Source organism: Ptiloglossa arizonensis, chromosome 13, assembly GCF_051014685.1.
Source record: "Ptiloglossa arizonensis isolate GNS036 chromosome 13, iyPtiAriz1_principal, whole genome shotgun sequence".
Taxonomy (NCBI): domain Eukaryota; kingdom Metazoa; phylum Arthropoda; class Insecta; order Hymenoptera; family Colletidae; genus Ptiloglossa; species Ptiloglossa arizonensis.
This window is the reverse complement of record NC_135060.1, coordinates 12695011-12714060: the sequence shown is the minus strand read 5'-3', so window position 1 is coordinate 12714060 and position 19050 is coordinate 12695011. Positions and strand designations below refer to the sequence as shown.

At 38.5% G+C, this 19050-nt stretch overlaps 1 protein-coding gene and 1 non-coding gene across 8 annotated transcripts in view; both read right to left on the bottom strand.

Moving 5' to 3' along the window:
* Positions 1-19050, bottom strand: part of LOC143153577 (dual specificity calcium/calmodulin-dependent 3',5'-cyclic nucleotide phosphodiesterase 1) — a 258363-nt gene that overhangs the window by 20038 nt on the left and 219275 nt on the right. For 4 of the 7 annotated variants that reach the window (XM_076324958.1, XM_076324957.1, XM_076324955.1 and 1 more), the window contains 5 exons: positions 9129-9284; positions 8360-8570; positions 7530-7643; positions 5659-5811; positions 3614-3667 (listed from right to left, as the gene is read on the bottom strand). In XM_076324958.1, the coding sequence (XP_076181073.1) occupies positions 3614-3667; positions 5659-5811; positions 7530-7643; positions 8360-8570; positions 9129-9284 (688 nt within the window). The remainder of the gene's footprint in view (positions 1-3613; positions 3668-5658; positions 5812-7529; positions 7644-8359; positions 8571-9128; positions 9285-19050) is intronic. The other 3 variants (XM_076324954.1, XM_076324956.1, XM_076324959.1) reach the window with 3 other exon arrangements.
* On the bottom strand, positions 6879-6950 carry Trnat-cgu (transfer RNA threonine (anticodon CGU)). Its single transcript has one exon. It is a non-coding gene; the product is annotated as a tRNA-Thr (tRNA).

The following is a 19050-nucleotide window of genomic DNA, read 5'->3' as shown; positions in this document are numbered from 1 at the left end:
TTTCATCGGCGTGGTACACGTGTAACCCATTCGGGGGAATTGCACGCTAGTTTTCTCGACAATTCTTTTTTGCGCGCACGTTTATTGCAACGAAACGCGATCGATACTCCGATGAATATTAACAAAAACGAACGAACGAAGGAATTCTATATACGATTGTCCATTTTCGTCGCGTTTTTGGTCCGCGTACTCGCAATGAAAGCGTTGTAAAATTAATCGCGCGTCGTCGAATTAATAAATACAAAAATAATTTGAAAAGGAACATACTTAAGGTCGAAGGTATGGGACATTTAAGTGGGGAAGAGTATTTGATGGTACGGTACAGAAGAGATGATGGCGAAAGCGATGCAAGCAGATACGCTATTTCTGAAAGTGAAACAACAAGTATAAACGTCGTATGAAGTACGCTGTGAAAATGTGTCCGTTGTAACGATAACGTGTAATTAAATAAATTAAAAATTATCGCACATATATGGTTGTTGGATGTGAACGAGTACTGTCAGCGAAGCTTCGTACGAATGGACGATCACGAGTACACGCATTCGTTGCAAAATAGGAATCTAACCTTGAAGTTTCTATTAATTTTACATTAGAATTGAGTATGTTTTCTTCAGTGTCAAACGTGTTAAATGGAATACAGGAATTAGGAAATATTCGTAAATACTGTACACATTAAGTTTGTCAAGACTCTGGATAATTTTAAGCGAAGGTTCTGCGGATTTAATTAGAACAATGGTGGAGTATATCTAAGAACGTTGAGTGTAGAAGTGCTGACATTGATTAAAAAAAAATATAGAAGAAATACAGAAGTTGCCATCGACGTTTCGGAAACTCTTGGAAATTTAAACTACCAGTCACGGTATAAATATTTATTTATCGAATTATCCATTACTATCGCAGAAAGGTAATTATTATTCTTTTGCTGTAAATATCGATCCCGACTGGAATAGAATTAGTTAAAATTTGTTCGAGGGTCTGAATCTCGTTAAAAGTTGTTAAAAGTCTTTAACATCGAAGTTGCGACTTTAATCATTTTAAGGAAACTTTTTCTACCTGCTTAATAATGGATTCGATCTGATACACCAATGTATTGTAATTAGCGCTTGAAAGTAGTTAGGGAAGCGAAGAAAACACGCCCATCCGTGCTTCGAACGCTGTGCATCGAAGCGATCGATTACCGTGAGAAATCAGTCCGGAACGTTTGAAATACCTCTTGATTTCTTTTTGGCGACGAATTCGACGCGGAGAATCATGCCGATAATCTTCAACGGCGTGTGATTTTCGAAAACAAAACGCGATCGCGTTGAGCGGTAGATAATACGCCACTGACCCGAGAAAGAAGAAGTAATCTCTCTCTGAATTCACCGTTTCATCTTTTAGAGTGCCGAGTTCAATTACTTCTGCATCGAATCGATAAAAAAAAGTTTATGTACTTAATGCACAAATACGGGTGCTCTCATGTTGGTGAACGAAGTCAATGAAACGGCAATAATTTCCTTGTTGCAGTGTCCATTATGAAAATTGAACAAACACTATCCGTGCGCTTGTGCACCCTTTGTTCTTTTCGCACGAACCGCGACACACGGGATCGTTAAAATCGGTGACGTATTTGCATATTACGTTGTTAACACTCGGGTCATAAACGATACCAAATATTCGGGGATTATTCTCGAGTCGCGTATGCAAACAAACTGGGACATACATGCACGCGTGGTTCTCAATCTGACAAACACTTGGGAAACCAAAACCGTGACATCGATACGAAATACATAAGTGTATTTACAAGCGTGTTCGCGAAACAATTCGTAATGGCTGTGTAGGATTTCTGTCCAACGGGTGAACGATGCTCCCCATGCACAATATGAAACTTACGCTTAAGGTGGCTTCGGAAAGGCAACGCGAAACTTAATACCTGTCCGGTGGTATTTTTATAGTTTTATTCGTTACAGTCGCGTATTAATCAACGGTCGACGAAACTGAAACGTTCCGTTTGTTCGAATACATATATACAGGGTGTTCGATCATTTATGGTACGCAAGAAATTATCTATAATTTGGGAACTAGTTTCCCCGTCTTTTCAATTCGCCGCTGAATTGGATCCCTGCGTGACATCCCGTATACAAGGTGTTTCCGAATAACGTGTAAAAGCGAGCTGGAGGTGATTCTTTATGAAAAAGGAAGAAAAATAAAGCGAATAGAATTTGTTCGATTTCGACTTCGTTTTCGAGATAATCGAATTTGAAGATTCACGTCGCGTTGGAACTTTGTTGAAACATTTTCCAAAACGTTTCTCTTTAACCGAGCAAATTTTGAGTAAGTTAGTAGAGCGAGTGACTACAAAGTTATCGATAGTGGGATCGAATCGTTTTTTTTTTTAGTATAACTTTGAAATGCAAAAATGAATCGACAAATAATGGAAAGTTTTAATTTTTTACGTATGGTTTTAAAACATTCTCTAAACAAACGGCATATAAATCTTTTGTTAGTTTTCCAGATTCACTGCGGGTGACAACTACATTTGAGTAAGTCTGAAGCAAACATTTATTTGCCTTTTTACCATTGGCCCAAATTCATTCTTTTTAGTAGGTTCTATTAAACACATAAAAAAAACACAGACACCCTTTCTAGGTGTACAAGGATTACCATCACTTTAACAAATGTTAAGAGTATGTCCGAAAACATTTAGCGTCGATAGTGGTGATACGAATAACTGCTATTTCACTACTGTATTTACTTCTATCTTTTATATTAAAAATTTATGTTTTTTTGTCTCAATATTGATGTCACACAGAATTGACATTTAAATACAAAAATAAATCATTTCAAAGTTGTACTAAAAATGAAAACAGTAAAAGAGACCAAGGTTCGATCCCATTACCAACAGCTTCGTAGTCATTCGTTCTGCCAACTTATGCAAAACTTATTCCGTTAAAAAGGTTTAAGTAATTCATTCACTATGTACATATCAAACGTTAAATAAAAATATCTCGAAAACGAAGGCTCATTTTGGAAAACCTATTACGGTTTTTTGATACTAGATATGTATTATGACTTGCATCTATTAACGTTTCAAAAGCGATTTCTACGACCGTAAGGTCCCCTTTTCAGTCGCAAATGCGAATAATACGAAATGAATATTCAAACTTGATTATCTCGAAAAGAAAGTCAAAATCGAACAAATTCTATTCATTTTATTTTTCTTATTTCCTCATAAGGAATCATCTCCAGCCCGCTTTTATACGTTATTCTGGAACACCCTGTACAGTGATCGTAAACGCGTGTACACCGAAACCGATATTAGGCATCGGTCGACGTTCTCCAATGAACTAAACGCGTCTCTCGAACGTTACCGTAAAATTCAATTCCACCGTTTCCTCCCACGTTCTTCCTCGCGTCCTTCCGTTTCGGTAAACAGACTCGCGTTGCCCATCGACTCGTTGCGCATCCCAGCCGCAAATTTCGAACGAGATCGTCCCATTGAGACGCGTCTCGAGCGGCTGCGAGGCGAAATAAAACGGAAAACAATGTCGAAGCGATGCACGAGCGTGAACGTGAACGTGAACGTGAACGTGAACGAGATTCGCGCATTTCTTATTCAAACAGTTGAACGAACCTACGGCGTACACCCTGACGGCAAGTAGCGGCTGACTCCACACGCTCGGCGTCTCTATAATCCCAAACATCAAGAAAAACGTGTATCACATTAACGATAGATCGCATCCATGGAGCCGGCGTCTAAAGCAAGAGAAAACGTCCGTCTGCGTGTTCTCGAAGTTTTCACGGTGACTCGATGACACAACGACAAGAGAAAAAAGGTAAAAGAACGAGTAAGAGTAGAAAAGAAAAAGTAGAAAAGAAACACGGACACGAGAGCTCGTTTCGTTTCCGCGTTTTTCCTCGAGTCACCGTTTCGTTAGGGGTCTCTCGTGGTGTCGCGAATCGATGTTCAGGGGGATGTTCGAGCATTCCGTATGCGACACCTTGTCCCGAAACAAGTCAACTTTTCAGGACACACCCTATACGCATGCACTTCGTTCATAGACGGACGCAGGATATACACAGACAAGGAGGAAATTTCGGCTTTTAAACTCGTAAACAGGCAGTCATCCAGGAAGTGAGCAGGTTACACCTAGAAAGATCTAAAAAGAGGCTAGAGAAAAGGGGCAGAGACAGGCCAGGCAGGTCAAGATAGTCATCATGCTGTGTCTGAATGTGTTTGGCGCACAATAGACCGTGATTGTTTCGTTTCGAATGTCCCGTAATTTTTGGGCTTTCTTTTAATTCTTTCATTTTCCGAATCTCGTACATTTGCTCGAGTTCTACAAGCATTCGTCTGCTCGCGGGGGATGTGAACCGCGTTGTAAATTGATCGCGGGTTTTGCTCGTCGAGTGATTCGTTGAAATTAACGACTATTGGGCGACGAGAAGGAAAGTAGATGTTAGAGAAGGTTATACGTGCTGTTTATTTATGGAATTTGTCGTACGTTTTCACCCGGAAAAGATTTTTCATTCCAAGAGGCCGCGTAATTTATCGGTTGTATTTATTGCGCTCCAACGATCGATGGCCGGTTATTATCGATAATTTTGTTTCCTCTATCGCACGTTGCAACCGGTTCATTACCGTTTACGATTACCACTCTTGTTACATCGTTATGCAAAGTTCTGTATGTAATCTTAGACTTATCGATAATAATAATCGTGCACTCTAATCGTGTGCAAATTAATAGAGAAGAAAGGACAATAGGTACTCGAAGGTAGTACAGAGTTCGCTAACGATCGATACACAGTGTATACTACAAGACATATTAACTCCTGTGCACAAAGTCTACGCTACCTACATATTTGGTATAGGGCCAAAACTACGGTATTGACAAGAAGAAAACGTAATGTAGCGTTTCGACAAATTGTAACCTAAATTGACATCGACGCGACACGGAGAAAGCGAAAATACGAGACCCACGAGACTACTCGACAATTGCTACGAAGTACTCCAACTCTCTATTTAACGGAAACGTAGTTTCATTGATGTACAAAATAATAGAAAATAATAGATCTTGTTAGCCGAGTAATAGGTACGCTTCCTTTTTCCTTCTAAAATTTAAGGACCTCCCCGATGATACACGGATCGCAATTCGAGAAACATCGTATTACACTCGTATAATTTAATGTTATTTCATGTTGAGTTTAAGACAACTCTATCGCATCGACAAGTGTAAGTACTTTTCGGTATGAAAAATAAATATTTCTAGAACGTTCCGTGTTTTACAGTTCACGATGTTTGCGCCGGTTCGATATTACGAAAACATTTCGCGAAGCTGGCTATGAAGAATTGCATCGTTCTTCGCGTCTTTCGTGTCAGCTTTTCGCTCTCTCCCGTCACCGTGTTTATATTCATTTTTCGCTATAAAACCCGTCGAATGGCTTCGAAAGCCACCCGGTTCGATCCGGTCGAGGGTTCACGGTAGAGGGGTTGGGGGTTGGAAGGTTCGATTCCCTGGTAATGATCGAGCAAACGACGCATGATCGTGAGCCTAACGGGGGACTATGATCGAGAGAAGATGTCGACATGGGACGAACGTGGCGGAACAGGGTGTTGGGCTGAGGTTTTCAGGTCGGGTGAACAGTCGCGTGAGGTCGGAAATGTGAATATTTCGCAACCTTGCCCATACGGGGGTGCGAAGCTTCCGTTTCTGGGTTACCACCGCGTGGCCCTGTGGTCCATCCGAGTCCAAGGCGCTTCCAAGGGATGCAGATGACAGGCCCACACCCCTACGCGATGACCGAGAGCACTCAACCCCGCCTGAATTCACCCTGCGGTACTGCTTGTTAGTGCACGTGTCAAGTAGAGAACAGAACAGTAGAATATTACAGTTTTCCTTATCATTATCATTAGCATTATCGCGCCAGCATGGAACCGGGGATCTCTGTTGACCGGTCGCTCGTATGAGCTGCGAGCTGCTACCTGGCAAATAATTATTCGAAACATTCGGAATCGTGTTGCCATCGGCCCCTGAAAATATCGCTCAGACTGAGATAACATTAAATAAAATCGAGTTGCTTTCTGTACTCTGTTTCGACTCGAGGAGACGTCCTGGCCGAATCTTCCGTTGAAACACAGCTGAAATATACCGATAAGAAATTTTGTAAATTGTTCAGCACGTTTATACACTTGGTTGAACGAACGGTCCTTGTGATCGTCGTGGCTCGCGGACGATCGTCCCTGCGTTTAGCAAAATCGATCGAAGGTAATAGAAATTAATTAATTCGTGATTCGATATTGGATCCGTGACGATGGTTTTCGAATACACGGACGAAGATTCAAATTGCGCGGAAAACAAAGCTGTACTGTTCGTCGTGTCGTTTTTAAGTTTTATCGAAAAAGGTAGAATCTTGCAACTTTGACAAAGATTCGGAGATATCTGATTAGAGATTCGTTATTTTAGCGCGGTGAAAGGAGTGATCCCGAACGCGCATAAATGTTTCGCCGGCATTAACTACGTTCGCATTATCAGATGCTACCTTTTGAAAAAAAAAAAGAAAAAAAGGATGTACGAAAGAAAAGTTTAAAATTAGAATACACATCGACATATTCTCTGTTTCGTCGCAACGCGGTTGTTTTGTAATATAAAATAATATTAATGCCGTAATTAATTTCTATTTTTACGTATTAGTGTTGGTCACAAGAGGGAGTGTTAATAATCGAAAATATCGTAAGTTTTGGTAACAGTATAGTGTACACGAGTAACGTGTAACAATGGCAAAGCTTGGAAAGAATAATTATTAAAATAATTGCTGAAATTTACAAAATCTTTGACATTGAATATTATTTAAGGTGTTCAACGACATATGAAGAGAAAAAAAATGAAAAAAAATTTAGTTGCCTCCTGTGAGGATTGAACTCACGACCCCTGGTTTACGAGACCAGTGCTCTACCACTGAGCTAAAGAGGCGCTCTTGGAGTCCTTACTGCCCGAATCTGAGGTCATGGTACATTGGAAACTCCCTTTAAAACATTCCATGCAAATATTCAATTTTATTGTTTAACACAATAACAACATCGTAAAATATAACTAACTTGTCCAAAAAGTTTAAAGCAACGTAATCTACGTCTCTTGACATCTTTTTGTGTTTCCAAGAGTCGTGAGCCCTGTATGGTACAATTATTGATAAAATATATTTCGTTAGTTAAGGAATCAACGACAACAATAATAACAGTAGTAACGAGTAATACGTCTTTTTACACACGAGTTCTTTTTAAAGAAAAATGAATGCATTGCTTATCGGTTAAAAGTATTTCAATTGTTAATTTATCTGCGCTTAAAATTAGACACATTGAAGCATTTGGTTAAAATTGTCTACGATATAATCGGTGACTAATCTACAACATTTTCAAATCTTCTCATAGAGGTTGCGTGTCAAGTATAAAGTGGTAAATCAGCTCTCTGTGCGTAACTATAATAAAACAACTCGCACAATATTATTTAAAACGCTAGAAATCGATGTTAATCGTCGTTTGAAGTAGGACTTACTTGGTTTCATCGAGGAAAACGGCTTCGAGAACGCGTGCCGCGTAGTGTAAGTTTCGTTGAAGCAATTCTGCCGAAATTTCGCCATGCTGAAGCTGTCTCAGTAAACATCTTAGTCTATAACAGAAATTGTCAGGTCCTGTAGCCTTTCCGTAAAAGAATGAGAATTTCTTTACGTTAGAAGGAACACAATATTGTTTAACGTTTAAAATTTGTTCGCGAGCAAGTGTAATTCATACTTTACAGAAGTGAATATATATTAAAGATGACCTTTTTTCATTCTCATTTTCCACTTTCCGTAAGGTAAAATTATTAGCGACCCCTAGGTTTGATCAAATCTATAGCTACTAATTATTCAATGATCGTATGCAACGTAACGACAATTTTAAGAACTAATACACGATTCTTGATGGACTGATGGGAAAATTAGCCAAATTAATTTACGATAATAATCTCTGTGCAAGTAGATGTTTTATGTAGGGATAAAACATTCTGGTATTTCGAAACACGAATAAAAGACGTTCTTGTTCGTGCGATTCTACGTTCCTGCGAACCCAAAGAACGTCAACTATGCTTTAGAAGGCTCTGTGCTAATGGACTCTTAAGTAAAGGCTTCTCTAGCAGGTTCTGTCTCGAATGAGATCGCTCGTTTGAACAGCTTAATTTTGGGGAATTTGAATGAAACTCTACGCCGAGAAAATATGTCTGGATGATAGTTATCTAGGTACAACACCTTAATGAAGATTGATTTAATTCGCTCCTCGTAAAGGTTAGTATACAAGAAGTGAATTCTTCGGTCGCAAGAGCGATAAAGAATTTATTACGAATCTTACCTGAGAGCAGCTTTATCGCAGGCATCGGGGGTGTCAACGGCAGGAAGCGTGTCTGTCGTTAAATCGACATTATCGAGGATCTCGTCGAGATCCACGGAGTGGCTGGACGAAAGAGTGTCAGGACTGTGCGGCGGCGGGGAACTTTCGAAACTTCCACCGATACTTCTATTCTTGCCAGAACTTCGGCGTACTATCGTTAGTGTGCCTTGTTCTGGAACACAAACAACTCCGTGACATTAACCGGTATTCTATTTAACCCGCGATCTGGAAAATTTCGCATCGCGATAGCGTCGTTAACGGGGACACATTGAACTTTCCAAACTTTCATACCCAAAATGGAATCACTCGAAGCGCGTGGATCGTAAAAATCCATTTACTGGACATGGTCTCGACGAATTCGAGCGAATAATTAACCACGAGCATGAAAATCGCGAAGATCGTGTCGTAACGATCGGTAATCATAGAATTTGATTCGTGGAGTGTAAATCAATTCGAGCATTGAGAACAACAGTGTTGTGCTATTTTCAAAACGGGATATTTACGATGTGTGTGTATACGCAATATAAAACACAGTAGTATACGATCGGATCGAAGTAATTTAGAGATATTGTATGAAAATCTAAATCCAAGTCTATCGAGTCGAAAATTCCCGTATTTTAGATGACAGTGAATTTTTCGATTAATCGTTGTTTACCATTAATATGTATCTATTATTTAGGTGTTATAGGACAAGTGGAAATTTGACACTTCTGATAATCGTATTACTTACTCGGTAGCTGGCCATTTCGACCAGGCGAGGAAGGATTGTGCGATGGAGACGATGTTGTACCAGTGCAGCTCGTAGTTGCATTAACGTTCGGAGATGCACCGGGTGAGGACACTGCAATATCGTCTTTCGTGACTCTTCGATCTGGCGGAGATGCAACTGTAATCGAGACAACAAATAAATTGCTACATATATTTCAGTAAACGTAATATAATAAAATACGTAGTTAATACACGTAAAATCTGTTACCCAAGTAATACAAATATTGCTAATATTGATATATTTTAATATTTAATACTTTGATGAATCAATTTATAGCATTGCAGTTGATTGGCATTCGAGAAACCGACAAAAGTAAATGAAAGATTATTGCGCAATATTTTGTTCAGTCTCCGCCTACGATTTTACGCTCAATACTGTATATATCGTGGATCCGATCACCAAAGTATTTTTAATAATAAAAATACTTTGACAATATGGTTTTCACAATATGAAACCAGTATACTATCTTTAACAATACGAACCAAAATTATGTAAAAAATGTTCTCGCCAAGGTGGCACGTTTCGTTGAATTCCATTTAAACGAAACATTAAGATAAATTGGCAATGCATTATATTCATTGCTTTTAAATGAAATGTCCACTCGTGCGCGAGCGATAGAAATCTAAAGTAAATGAAGTTTTTAATTTAAAACTCGTAAAAAACATAGAAGCGAATCACGATGAAAACCACGGTGAATATTTACGAGCCTTGCGAAGTCGATTGCGAGTACTGTAACGGAAAGCACTTGGAAATCGATCAGGATTATAATTGATAAAAATATTTCCGAGTGGCGGTTAACTATACGTAAATATAATTTAACGCGTTCCTTGGAGGGACGCAGCGACATGATAATCATTCTAATTGATTGATCAAACGACAGACGTGAAAACAACAGGTCGGTGCAGTGGAAGAGGGCACTGAAAGAGCTATCGATTTGTGGCATATGTCTGTGGATTACAAATTAGATCTGCAGTTCAATCAATTGTGCTCGAAATACGACGCTGCGTCATTGAATAGCACCACGAACCAGAAGTCATGGTTCTGTGTCGGTACCATTAATAAAGAAGAAAGTATTATTTATAAAAATAGCGTACCTTACAAGTTTTCGTATTGTAATCATTGGCAATTCGATACGATTTTGAATTTTTGTAAATAGAAAGACGTATGCGTAATTTTTATTAAAATTATATATATAATTTTGAATGCCCAGAAATACGAGTACGTAAATTTTCGACTTGTGATTTAAAACTGCAAGTTCTTTTTGGAAAAGAGATATACATAGTTGTTTTGAGCGTATTACTAAATTTATTTTCAGGTCGATATAACGTGGATAGATTTGGAAATAATTTTACATAATTTACGTCCTATTTGACTTTATTTACGAAATACAGGTATACGTGCTCTGTCATTTCGTATCTAATTACCTACGCAGGAGATGCTCGCCTTAACATCGATGATGAGATTCTTTTAATGAGCCGCGATATTCCTCGAATTTGTCAAAAACATTCCTTCTTCAATTTTGTGTCGGCGTATTTTAACTTTTTCGTTAGATGTAGAATGTACAATGGATTTCGACTATACCAGCTATTCGTGTAAATGCGTTTCTAAGAAATTACTATAAATTCTGCCTGTTAACTTTTTATCGAAAAAAATTGGTCCGATTAAGAAACTGCCAATTATTTCTACCCATACGTTTACTATAAACTTTTACCGATGTTTTGACTGTACAATAATACGTGGACCTTCATTGAACCGATAATGGCTGTTACGAAGGTTTATTGTCCCATCTCGAGTGAATCTTGCTTTATTGGTAATACCTATGGTAAATGAAAAATTGTTGTCATATTCGTACATTTGAAGGAACCAGATATAGAAGATTACTCCGGAACGAAAGTTAGCTTCGATAAGTTTCTGCACTCTTTGAACGTGGTATTGGTACAATTATTGTTCTCGCAAAAGTTCTTAGTATTCTTCGAATAAGAGTTTCAGAATTCTTTTTAACTTAATGGAGGATTCGTTCTTCTTCGTTAACAGATCGAATAAGAGTTCTGTCACAGTACTTTTTGCAGAAAGAATCGGTCGGTCGTGAATGTTGGTGCACTTTTTGAAAAGTTTGTTTGGTAAACGTCGATCGAGAGAATGCTCTGCGTACAAGCGTCTTGCTTCAAGTGCATTGCTCCTGGCAAATCCATAAATGAAATTCGACCCATCGATTCGAAATTAGAATAACTTTCCATATTTGCACCGAACACGTTTAAATACGTCAGAACGTAAAAGTCTAACGTGTACTATATTTATCTAAAAGATTAATCGAACCAATTCGTAGAGCATTGCAAAAGAATTTGTTAAATCGAATACGCGAATATCTGTTAACCTATTTTATCAGAATCTATCTCTTCCGATGTGATTGAAGAAATTCATAACTACATATTCAATCAAAATTATAAATGCATTTTACAATAGGTCGAATAACAATTTAATTAATAGGTAAAATGTATTTCATTTTCTATTTTAATCGGCGCATTTATTCATTCATCATATTTAGTACAAAATAGAAATTAATAGTCGATGAAGCAGGTGCGATCGCTAATCGTGACATTTATCTGACCCATTTCGTGCGAAATTCAAATTGCCCGAGAAAAATGAAAAGGAACTTATTATTCCATTAAGGTTTTCTAACATCAATGTAATACGATATTGCGGTTATTTAAGTAATGTATATTTCAGGATTAAAAACGTATTCACCGCAAAGTGTGATCATTCTACGGTTTAAGCCACTACTTCACGCCATCAAGAAAATGAGAATCTAGAGAGTCGTCTATAGCGAGTATATAACTGGAGTGTATTAAAAGTCTTATTTTGCCAGGTTTCTATACCGTTATGTTTACACCACTCTACAACTAATCAACCTAAGTGTTGCTATTTCGGATCGAACAAACTTTAAACGTTATTGTAACGCGACTACTTTGCTCCAAATTAACCATACTTATTTTCACGTATCCACGCTACCTTAAACTAACCTTCTTCTTTTGAGCGGCTAATGAATTTTCGAGAATAAATTCAAAATTAATCTTTTCATAGGTCGCAGTTAGAAATTTAGGAATTTAGCAGAAACGAATGTTGATTATATTCTTGCGAATAAACGTTGTAATCGATACACACGAGCCTACGAAAATTGATTTAGCAATTGCGGGAGGTTAGATACGCGAAGTTCAACGTAATCTTTATCGATTTAATACCTCCGTAGCGCATGACGCGAGACGACCATTTCAATTTGCATCTCATGCAAGTTTATAAATCATCTTCAATCGAGAACCTTTTCAACGGGTATACATATTTGTAGATTGGAATTTCATGCAACGTGTTTCTCCTTCGATGGAAGCTTTCCAAGCTACGTACGAAGTCGGATTCATTTTTTGAAAGGATGTCGTCACGGAAAGTACTTAACCGTTTCAAACAATGGAATCGATAAGCTCGATGAAAAACACTTCTCCACGAAATTCGAATTTTTACCGATACATCGCGTATCCAAGGTATTCCCTATGATAAGGCGAGCACGTTGCACATTGTAACGCACAAGCATCGCGATTAACGCTAATCTTTTAATTTTTTTAACACGTAATTTTACACATTCCATCGTATCTTTCTGCTACCAACTACTTGTTTGCTTGTCTATTGTGCCCTTCCTCCTGTGATTTTACGATTGGAATTTAATAGACGATAACAGGTATCGTTTAATAGTTTCCATGACAACTATCAAGACAAATCGCTATTCGATTAGAATAGGAACATATTGCCCACGGAGCTATACGATTATTAGCTCCGAACGGTGCTTTGTGATAAATCAACAAAGTTGAGACGACATCATCGTAGATTCGAATTACGTGATTCGTGACCGCCGATGCAGACCTAAAATGGTTCAATTAAATCGCGTGAATGGATTGCAGGCATGCACGAATTTCATCTCGACACGCTACGTGTAATGAGAATGCGATTATGTGGCGTTACGCGATGCTGATTATGCGTTCTCGTTTACGAAGGAACCGGAAACACCGTGTGCTGTCAATTACGATGTCGATTTTAATTACACCAATGTCTGTTGCAGCTCGAGCATACGAACGAAGCGTATTAAGTCGTCTAGACTTCGGTCGAGCTACCTAAAGCCATAATCGCGCTCGAACAGTTTATTCTTTGGACGAATATGAGAACCCGCACGATCGAAACGAAGACATTTTATGCTTCACGGATATAATCTAAGAATTAACTCTTGGCGACGATTCTTGTTTCGTCGCGAGTTTAGATTCGTAATTAAAAATGTAATTTTGTTGTACAATTAAAAACGTAATCGTTCGTACAATTCGGATTTTAACTTTAAGTCCGAGTGATGAGTTTTTGAACAATTCAGATTGTAATTTTAAAACAAAGTAACAAATCGACAGAAATCTGTCCATCTCTGCTGGGTAACCCATTCCTCGCTCGAAGCTACCGTGCCAAAAGGGTTAATTAGAGGGTCTCGAGTCAGAAGCATACGAACTCTCTGCTAGAGACATACCGTAGGATGACAATATAGACACATTCGGTGTCTCCCTCTATTAGTGACGCAAGAATGGAGAAGGAACTGTACTTCATCTTAGATCCCCTAGTAACTTGATAAGACCTGTCTAGGAAGAAGTGCGTCATCGATCGAATTTTTCGAGTTATCTTCGGTATAATAATGTTTTTGCAAACTGAAAGCAAAATATTTGAGAAGATCGCGTCGTTTGTTTTGAAAATAATCATAAGTTTGTTAATATAAATTGCTTTTTAACGCGAGACAAGGATCTGATGAACCTTACCGTGAAAATTTGATTATGGAAATGTTCTTTCACTGAAACTTTTAATGTAAAATGTGTTCGTTAATCTTGATGCAACTATGCGATTCCGTTCCATCGCATATGCGTTCGCGTGATTTCGAGGCAACCATTTTTTTTCTGTACGCGTAATTCTCATTAAACGCCTGTCACGTGTTCGTAAATGTCATTGCCGATGGTAGAGTACGCATGAGAGACATGCCTTTGCAGGACACGAGTACACAACGTTATATGAAAATGCACTTCATTATTAAATTTCTTCACAGCTGGGAAAATTGAATTTCTGGAGATGCAGGCTCAGAGGAATCTCGTTAAAAGCCAGGTTTTAAAAGTGCCTCGACCCGCGGTAAATTTTGTTCGACGTTGAAACATATCGATTGACAATAATCGAGGATTGTTATAAACTGGCTAGCCTAGATAAGGCGTATGTATATTGGAATTTATTTTGCTCGACGCGTTGAACGAAGTGAACTACGAGATTGCTTTTTTAAATACAGCTTTAATTAATCTGTGGTTAAAAGTTCAAGAAGCAATCTAAATAGAAATAATACCTGCATCGGGTAAGCAGATTTTCTTGCATTGCTATTTTTTTTCCAATGTATGGAATGCATATCAGCCATCTTGAGATTAAGAATGAATTGTCATACAATGACGTTGAGTAAGAAATAGGATCGATCGAACACGCGTACGATCGTTATGATACTCGAGTGGAAAAGTCCATTCTTTTATTTTAAACTTATTGGAACACCTTGACTTCTTATCTGCGATTGTCTAGATATCATTGATAGTGAACACGGTTAAACACGTAGATGATATGTCTATTTGTTATTGTGCTCGCTTCAACGTGACGTGTGAAATTTAATCAGAAGTACATACATATATGGTTTGTCAACTACACATAAATAAATAAGAACGTCTTGTATAATAATTCAAGAACCAATAAATATCGTTTTTATTTATCGTTTTGTGTTTGTTTTGGGGAATTTCGTATGCCCGTTAAGTCCTTATAATACCTGAAAAACACTAGAATTCGTGGCTCGAATCTATTGTATTCTAATAACAAAAAAACTTCATATTTTTACGACTGAACTGTAAAACCTGTGGTTGCACTACCTATGCTCGCCACTAGAGGGCTATCGAACTGATTTCTCTCTCGCGAGTTCTCGATGCACCACCGACAACTCGATACTCGTGATAAACTTTTCGGGGATGAATTTGGCACTTAAAAACACGTAAGTTTGCGTAAACGTATGTCCAACTTGATCTTGTTTTTGAGTCGAAAAGTTTATCCTCGTTGGAGTTGTATAAAATCACTTTGCACATCGATACAATCTCGATTCCAGAGTACAAGCTGAACTAACTTATCGCGCTATCAAACACTGATTGACGAAGAAACAACAAGGTCGTACGTGTGAGATATTGAGCTATTTGTAAGTAGGCAAGTGAAGTCGGTTATGTTCGTTAAAGTTACGAAAAGAATGACTGGAATACAAAATTTGCTATTTATAGCCAACTTATTTAATTGCTCTTAAACGCCGCCCCAATTTTCAAAGTATTTTGAAACAAAGTCTGTGGGTAAAGTTTAACCGACGAGTCCACTTGCAAACGAACTAGAACGGAATTTACTACTTTCGTTCTTTCTTCCTACTCATCTTTCAGCACCATAAACGAAACAAATCACTGATAGTAATGAAGGAAAGAAAATAACGAATAATTCATGAAAGCGGAAGTAGAGGGTGAAATGATACATGTGGTATATATTTAAGGGTTTAGTCGTCATAAATGTATCGTTCGTTCGAGGGACTCCTGTGATGAAAAGTAATTTCTAATGGTATAGAATGTGCCCTATAGCACGCCATATTCATCAAAAGTCTCAGACAAGTTTTACAGAGTAGACGCCAGAAATTGTATTGTCATCCCTTTGCTCGCCAGTTTAATGGTTCACCATCTGCGGGATTTATGTTTTTCGATGCGATGAACTTCTCGTAAAAGACGAGAATTTTCAAGATTCGCGAAACATGCGTTGATGTTTTATTACCGGAATGAAGTTTTATTGTTCAGTATGAACAGGAATTTTATAGGGCGCAATCTCTCACGGACAATTTGCTAGATATTTCGTCAAATCCGTTGTAAACAATTTTCTTCCCTAACGGCAACATGGTGGAAGTTAATTGTTATACAAGGTGTCGGAGAATTGTTCATTGGAATATGAATATCAACGAAAAGTAGCGCACAAAGTGGTTGCTCGAAATTTTGAACAACCATTGTTATCGAACTTGTTCGGGTGGACTAATTCCAAGCTAGCGAATTGTTGCATAATTCGATCGGTCGCATTTATCGAAAGAAAAGAGAACAGAGGAAAATGTACGGAGAATTTACAATATTCCTCCACTTGGACACTTTTTGTAACTCGTACAATGTCCAGTCGATATGTCGGTTCTTGTCACGCGTGTTTCACAATCGCAGATGTTATTCAAGCGATTGTCTGAACAATTTTTTACTTTTCGGGTACACTCTGTGTTTAATAAAATCCTATATGGAAAAATCTATCGCGTTAATATACATTGAAACACTGTATTCAGAACTATTCACTTTGCACGTGAATTTCAATGAAAGTAACTGACAATACTCTTTATATAACTTGTCCGTAGCATTCGTATGCGTTATTAAATTTTATGCTTGAACAAATTATTTTTAGACAATCTGTACGCAGTTGAAAAATATTAAAAGCAGAGAACCTGCTCAACATTCTCTATACCTGCCAGAGCGCTTCCTATGCATAACGAAACGTTCAGAAAGCAAATATTTCATGCTTCCCTGTTTGTGGAGAAAGTATGAATACGATTTCTTCCACAAGATTAAATACCGACGTACCTTTTTACAAGCTCCTTGTCGCGGCTCATTGAGAATAAATAAGCGAACGGTTCTCGAAACTATCGAGAAGAACCAAATTACTTAATTCGCGATGAGTTCCTCGAGGAGGAAAAGTTTCGCGAACAAATGTACGAGACTCGAAGTAATGTATTTACGAGATAAAAGGTTGGCGAAGAGCTCCGAATCGGTCATGGAGAGTAGAGAGGAAAGCTCGTTAAAAGGAACGAATTTAAAAGAAAAACCGGTGAAATTAAAACGAACCTCAAGTTTATGGATCGTTGACGGACGAACCTTTATCGAGTAATAAATATTCCACGGACAACGGTACGGCGCGTTATTCCTTTCGTTTATTATCAATACCAACGGAAACTAGGTATTCGATTTCAAACGAGCAATTATAATCGAGTTTACGATTCTGCCAGACGAACGCGGAACCGTAGATCATCTCTGGCTAACTGCAAGCTATGAATGCCAACGATATGACAATGGACGACCCTCCATCGCGATCTTGTTGGTTCTATTCCAGTGAACGTTCGATCACTATTTCCCAGTGCAAGCTGCGCAGAAACTCGGGTAATAAAAATTCTAATGAGAAACTTAGCCCGATAAAGGGCAAAGTTAAAATACAGAAATTCGCTTCGACTCCCCGAAGGTACCTACTGCGCCCGAACCACGACGTCACATTTTACCGTGCTCGACCTTACGTTGAATATGCAGTAGAATTTCCTGAAGCGCGTGCAAACCCTGTTATAGAAGTTCAAACACTCTTTCCCAAATCTATTTCGATTACTGCGCGCAAAACTGGGGAAATAGATGCAAATATTCTTCCTGTGTCGCCTTTGCCAGGATTCTTCCGCGCGTTTCAACGTTTCGCGTCCTCTGACCTTTCGGAGACATCATTTTTCAGCCAATTTCACGTTAGATTCTAATTTCGATCGACCGGAGATCTAACCTCGGTAGTTGTTCTTTCTTTCTAACGAAATAATACGACGGTTGTAACGAATGTTCCGTTTCTTTCTCTCGTGACCACTGGCTATAATAATTCAAAGCTCCGTTAAAAATCGCTTCTGGTCAAATTATGCTACCGTAGGGGCTCGCATGGACAAAAGGTTAAACGATGTTCTGGGAATTTGGCTCGTGAAAGTTGTGATATTTTTTGTTCCTCGAACATTCGATACGTTTACCAACCGAATGTAACGGAACGGTACATTTCGAATGGAATTAATTCTGTATAATATAAAATAGTATAATGCAAAATTAACACGGACGAAAATGTTCCGATAATATTATTCTCCAATCTCTGATCAAACGTTGAAATCAGAATATAAAACTTAGATACGAAATACAATTAAAATCAATTTTTTCATTTTACCGTAATCTCGTCGACAGACGCGCGAACGAAATGCGATCGCAGAATTCTAAAATGTATTTTTTCGATGAAAGGAAACATTTTTCGAAATATTTCTCGATTGCAATACTTTCTTTCCCTGTCGGTTGAAAAGTGAAAAGGTACGCAAGTTCTGGTACGCGAAAGCACGTCATGAATGGATACGAAGAGCACGAATGGGTCAGATTTGGCGAATTAGGGTTTCGCGATCCAACCTTAATTACAGGATGCATTGGAATTCGACAATTTCAAATTACAAGGTTCGATTACGTCGATTACTTCATTGACTAGTGATATCTCTATCGGAAAAAATAACGTTCCCAAGTTCTATTCGTGAATAGAAATTTCTGATTTCTCGAATCAATTTTTCACGACGAGATAAATCTAACGGAGTGAAACGAAAGGATGGAAGGTGTATCAGGCGAAACGTCGAAAAAATTCCGTTCAAAGGAACAAACAACGTTACCCCGCGCGACACTTGTCGAATGAAATTTTCCTCTCGGGATCGCCCTTATCCCCGTAGGCAACTTTCGATCGCAAATATCAAATATTAAACCTCATCTCCAATACGGTACGCGGACGAATAAAAGCAGCTCCGAAGTACCAAGCGGGTTCGGAAACATCGTCGAGATGATTGGGTTTTTATCGACTCGGTGTTCGCGGAACCATGACTATCAAACTGTTATGCTTGCCTGTTGCCCATCAACGCGCGTTTGCCCACGAGGCGCGATGAATATTTTTCGCGCGCAAAACTCTGGAGCGTTCTGTGCAT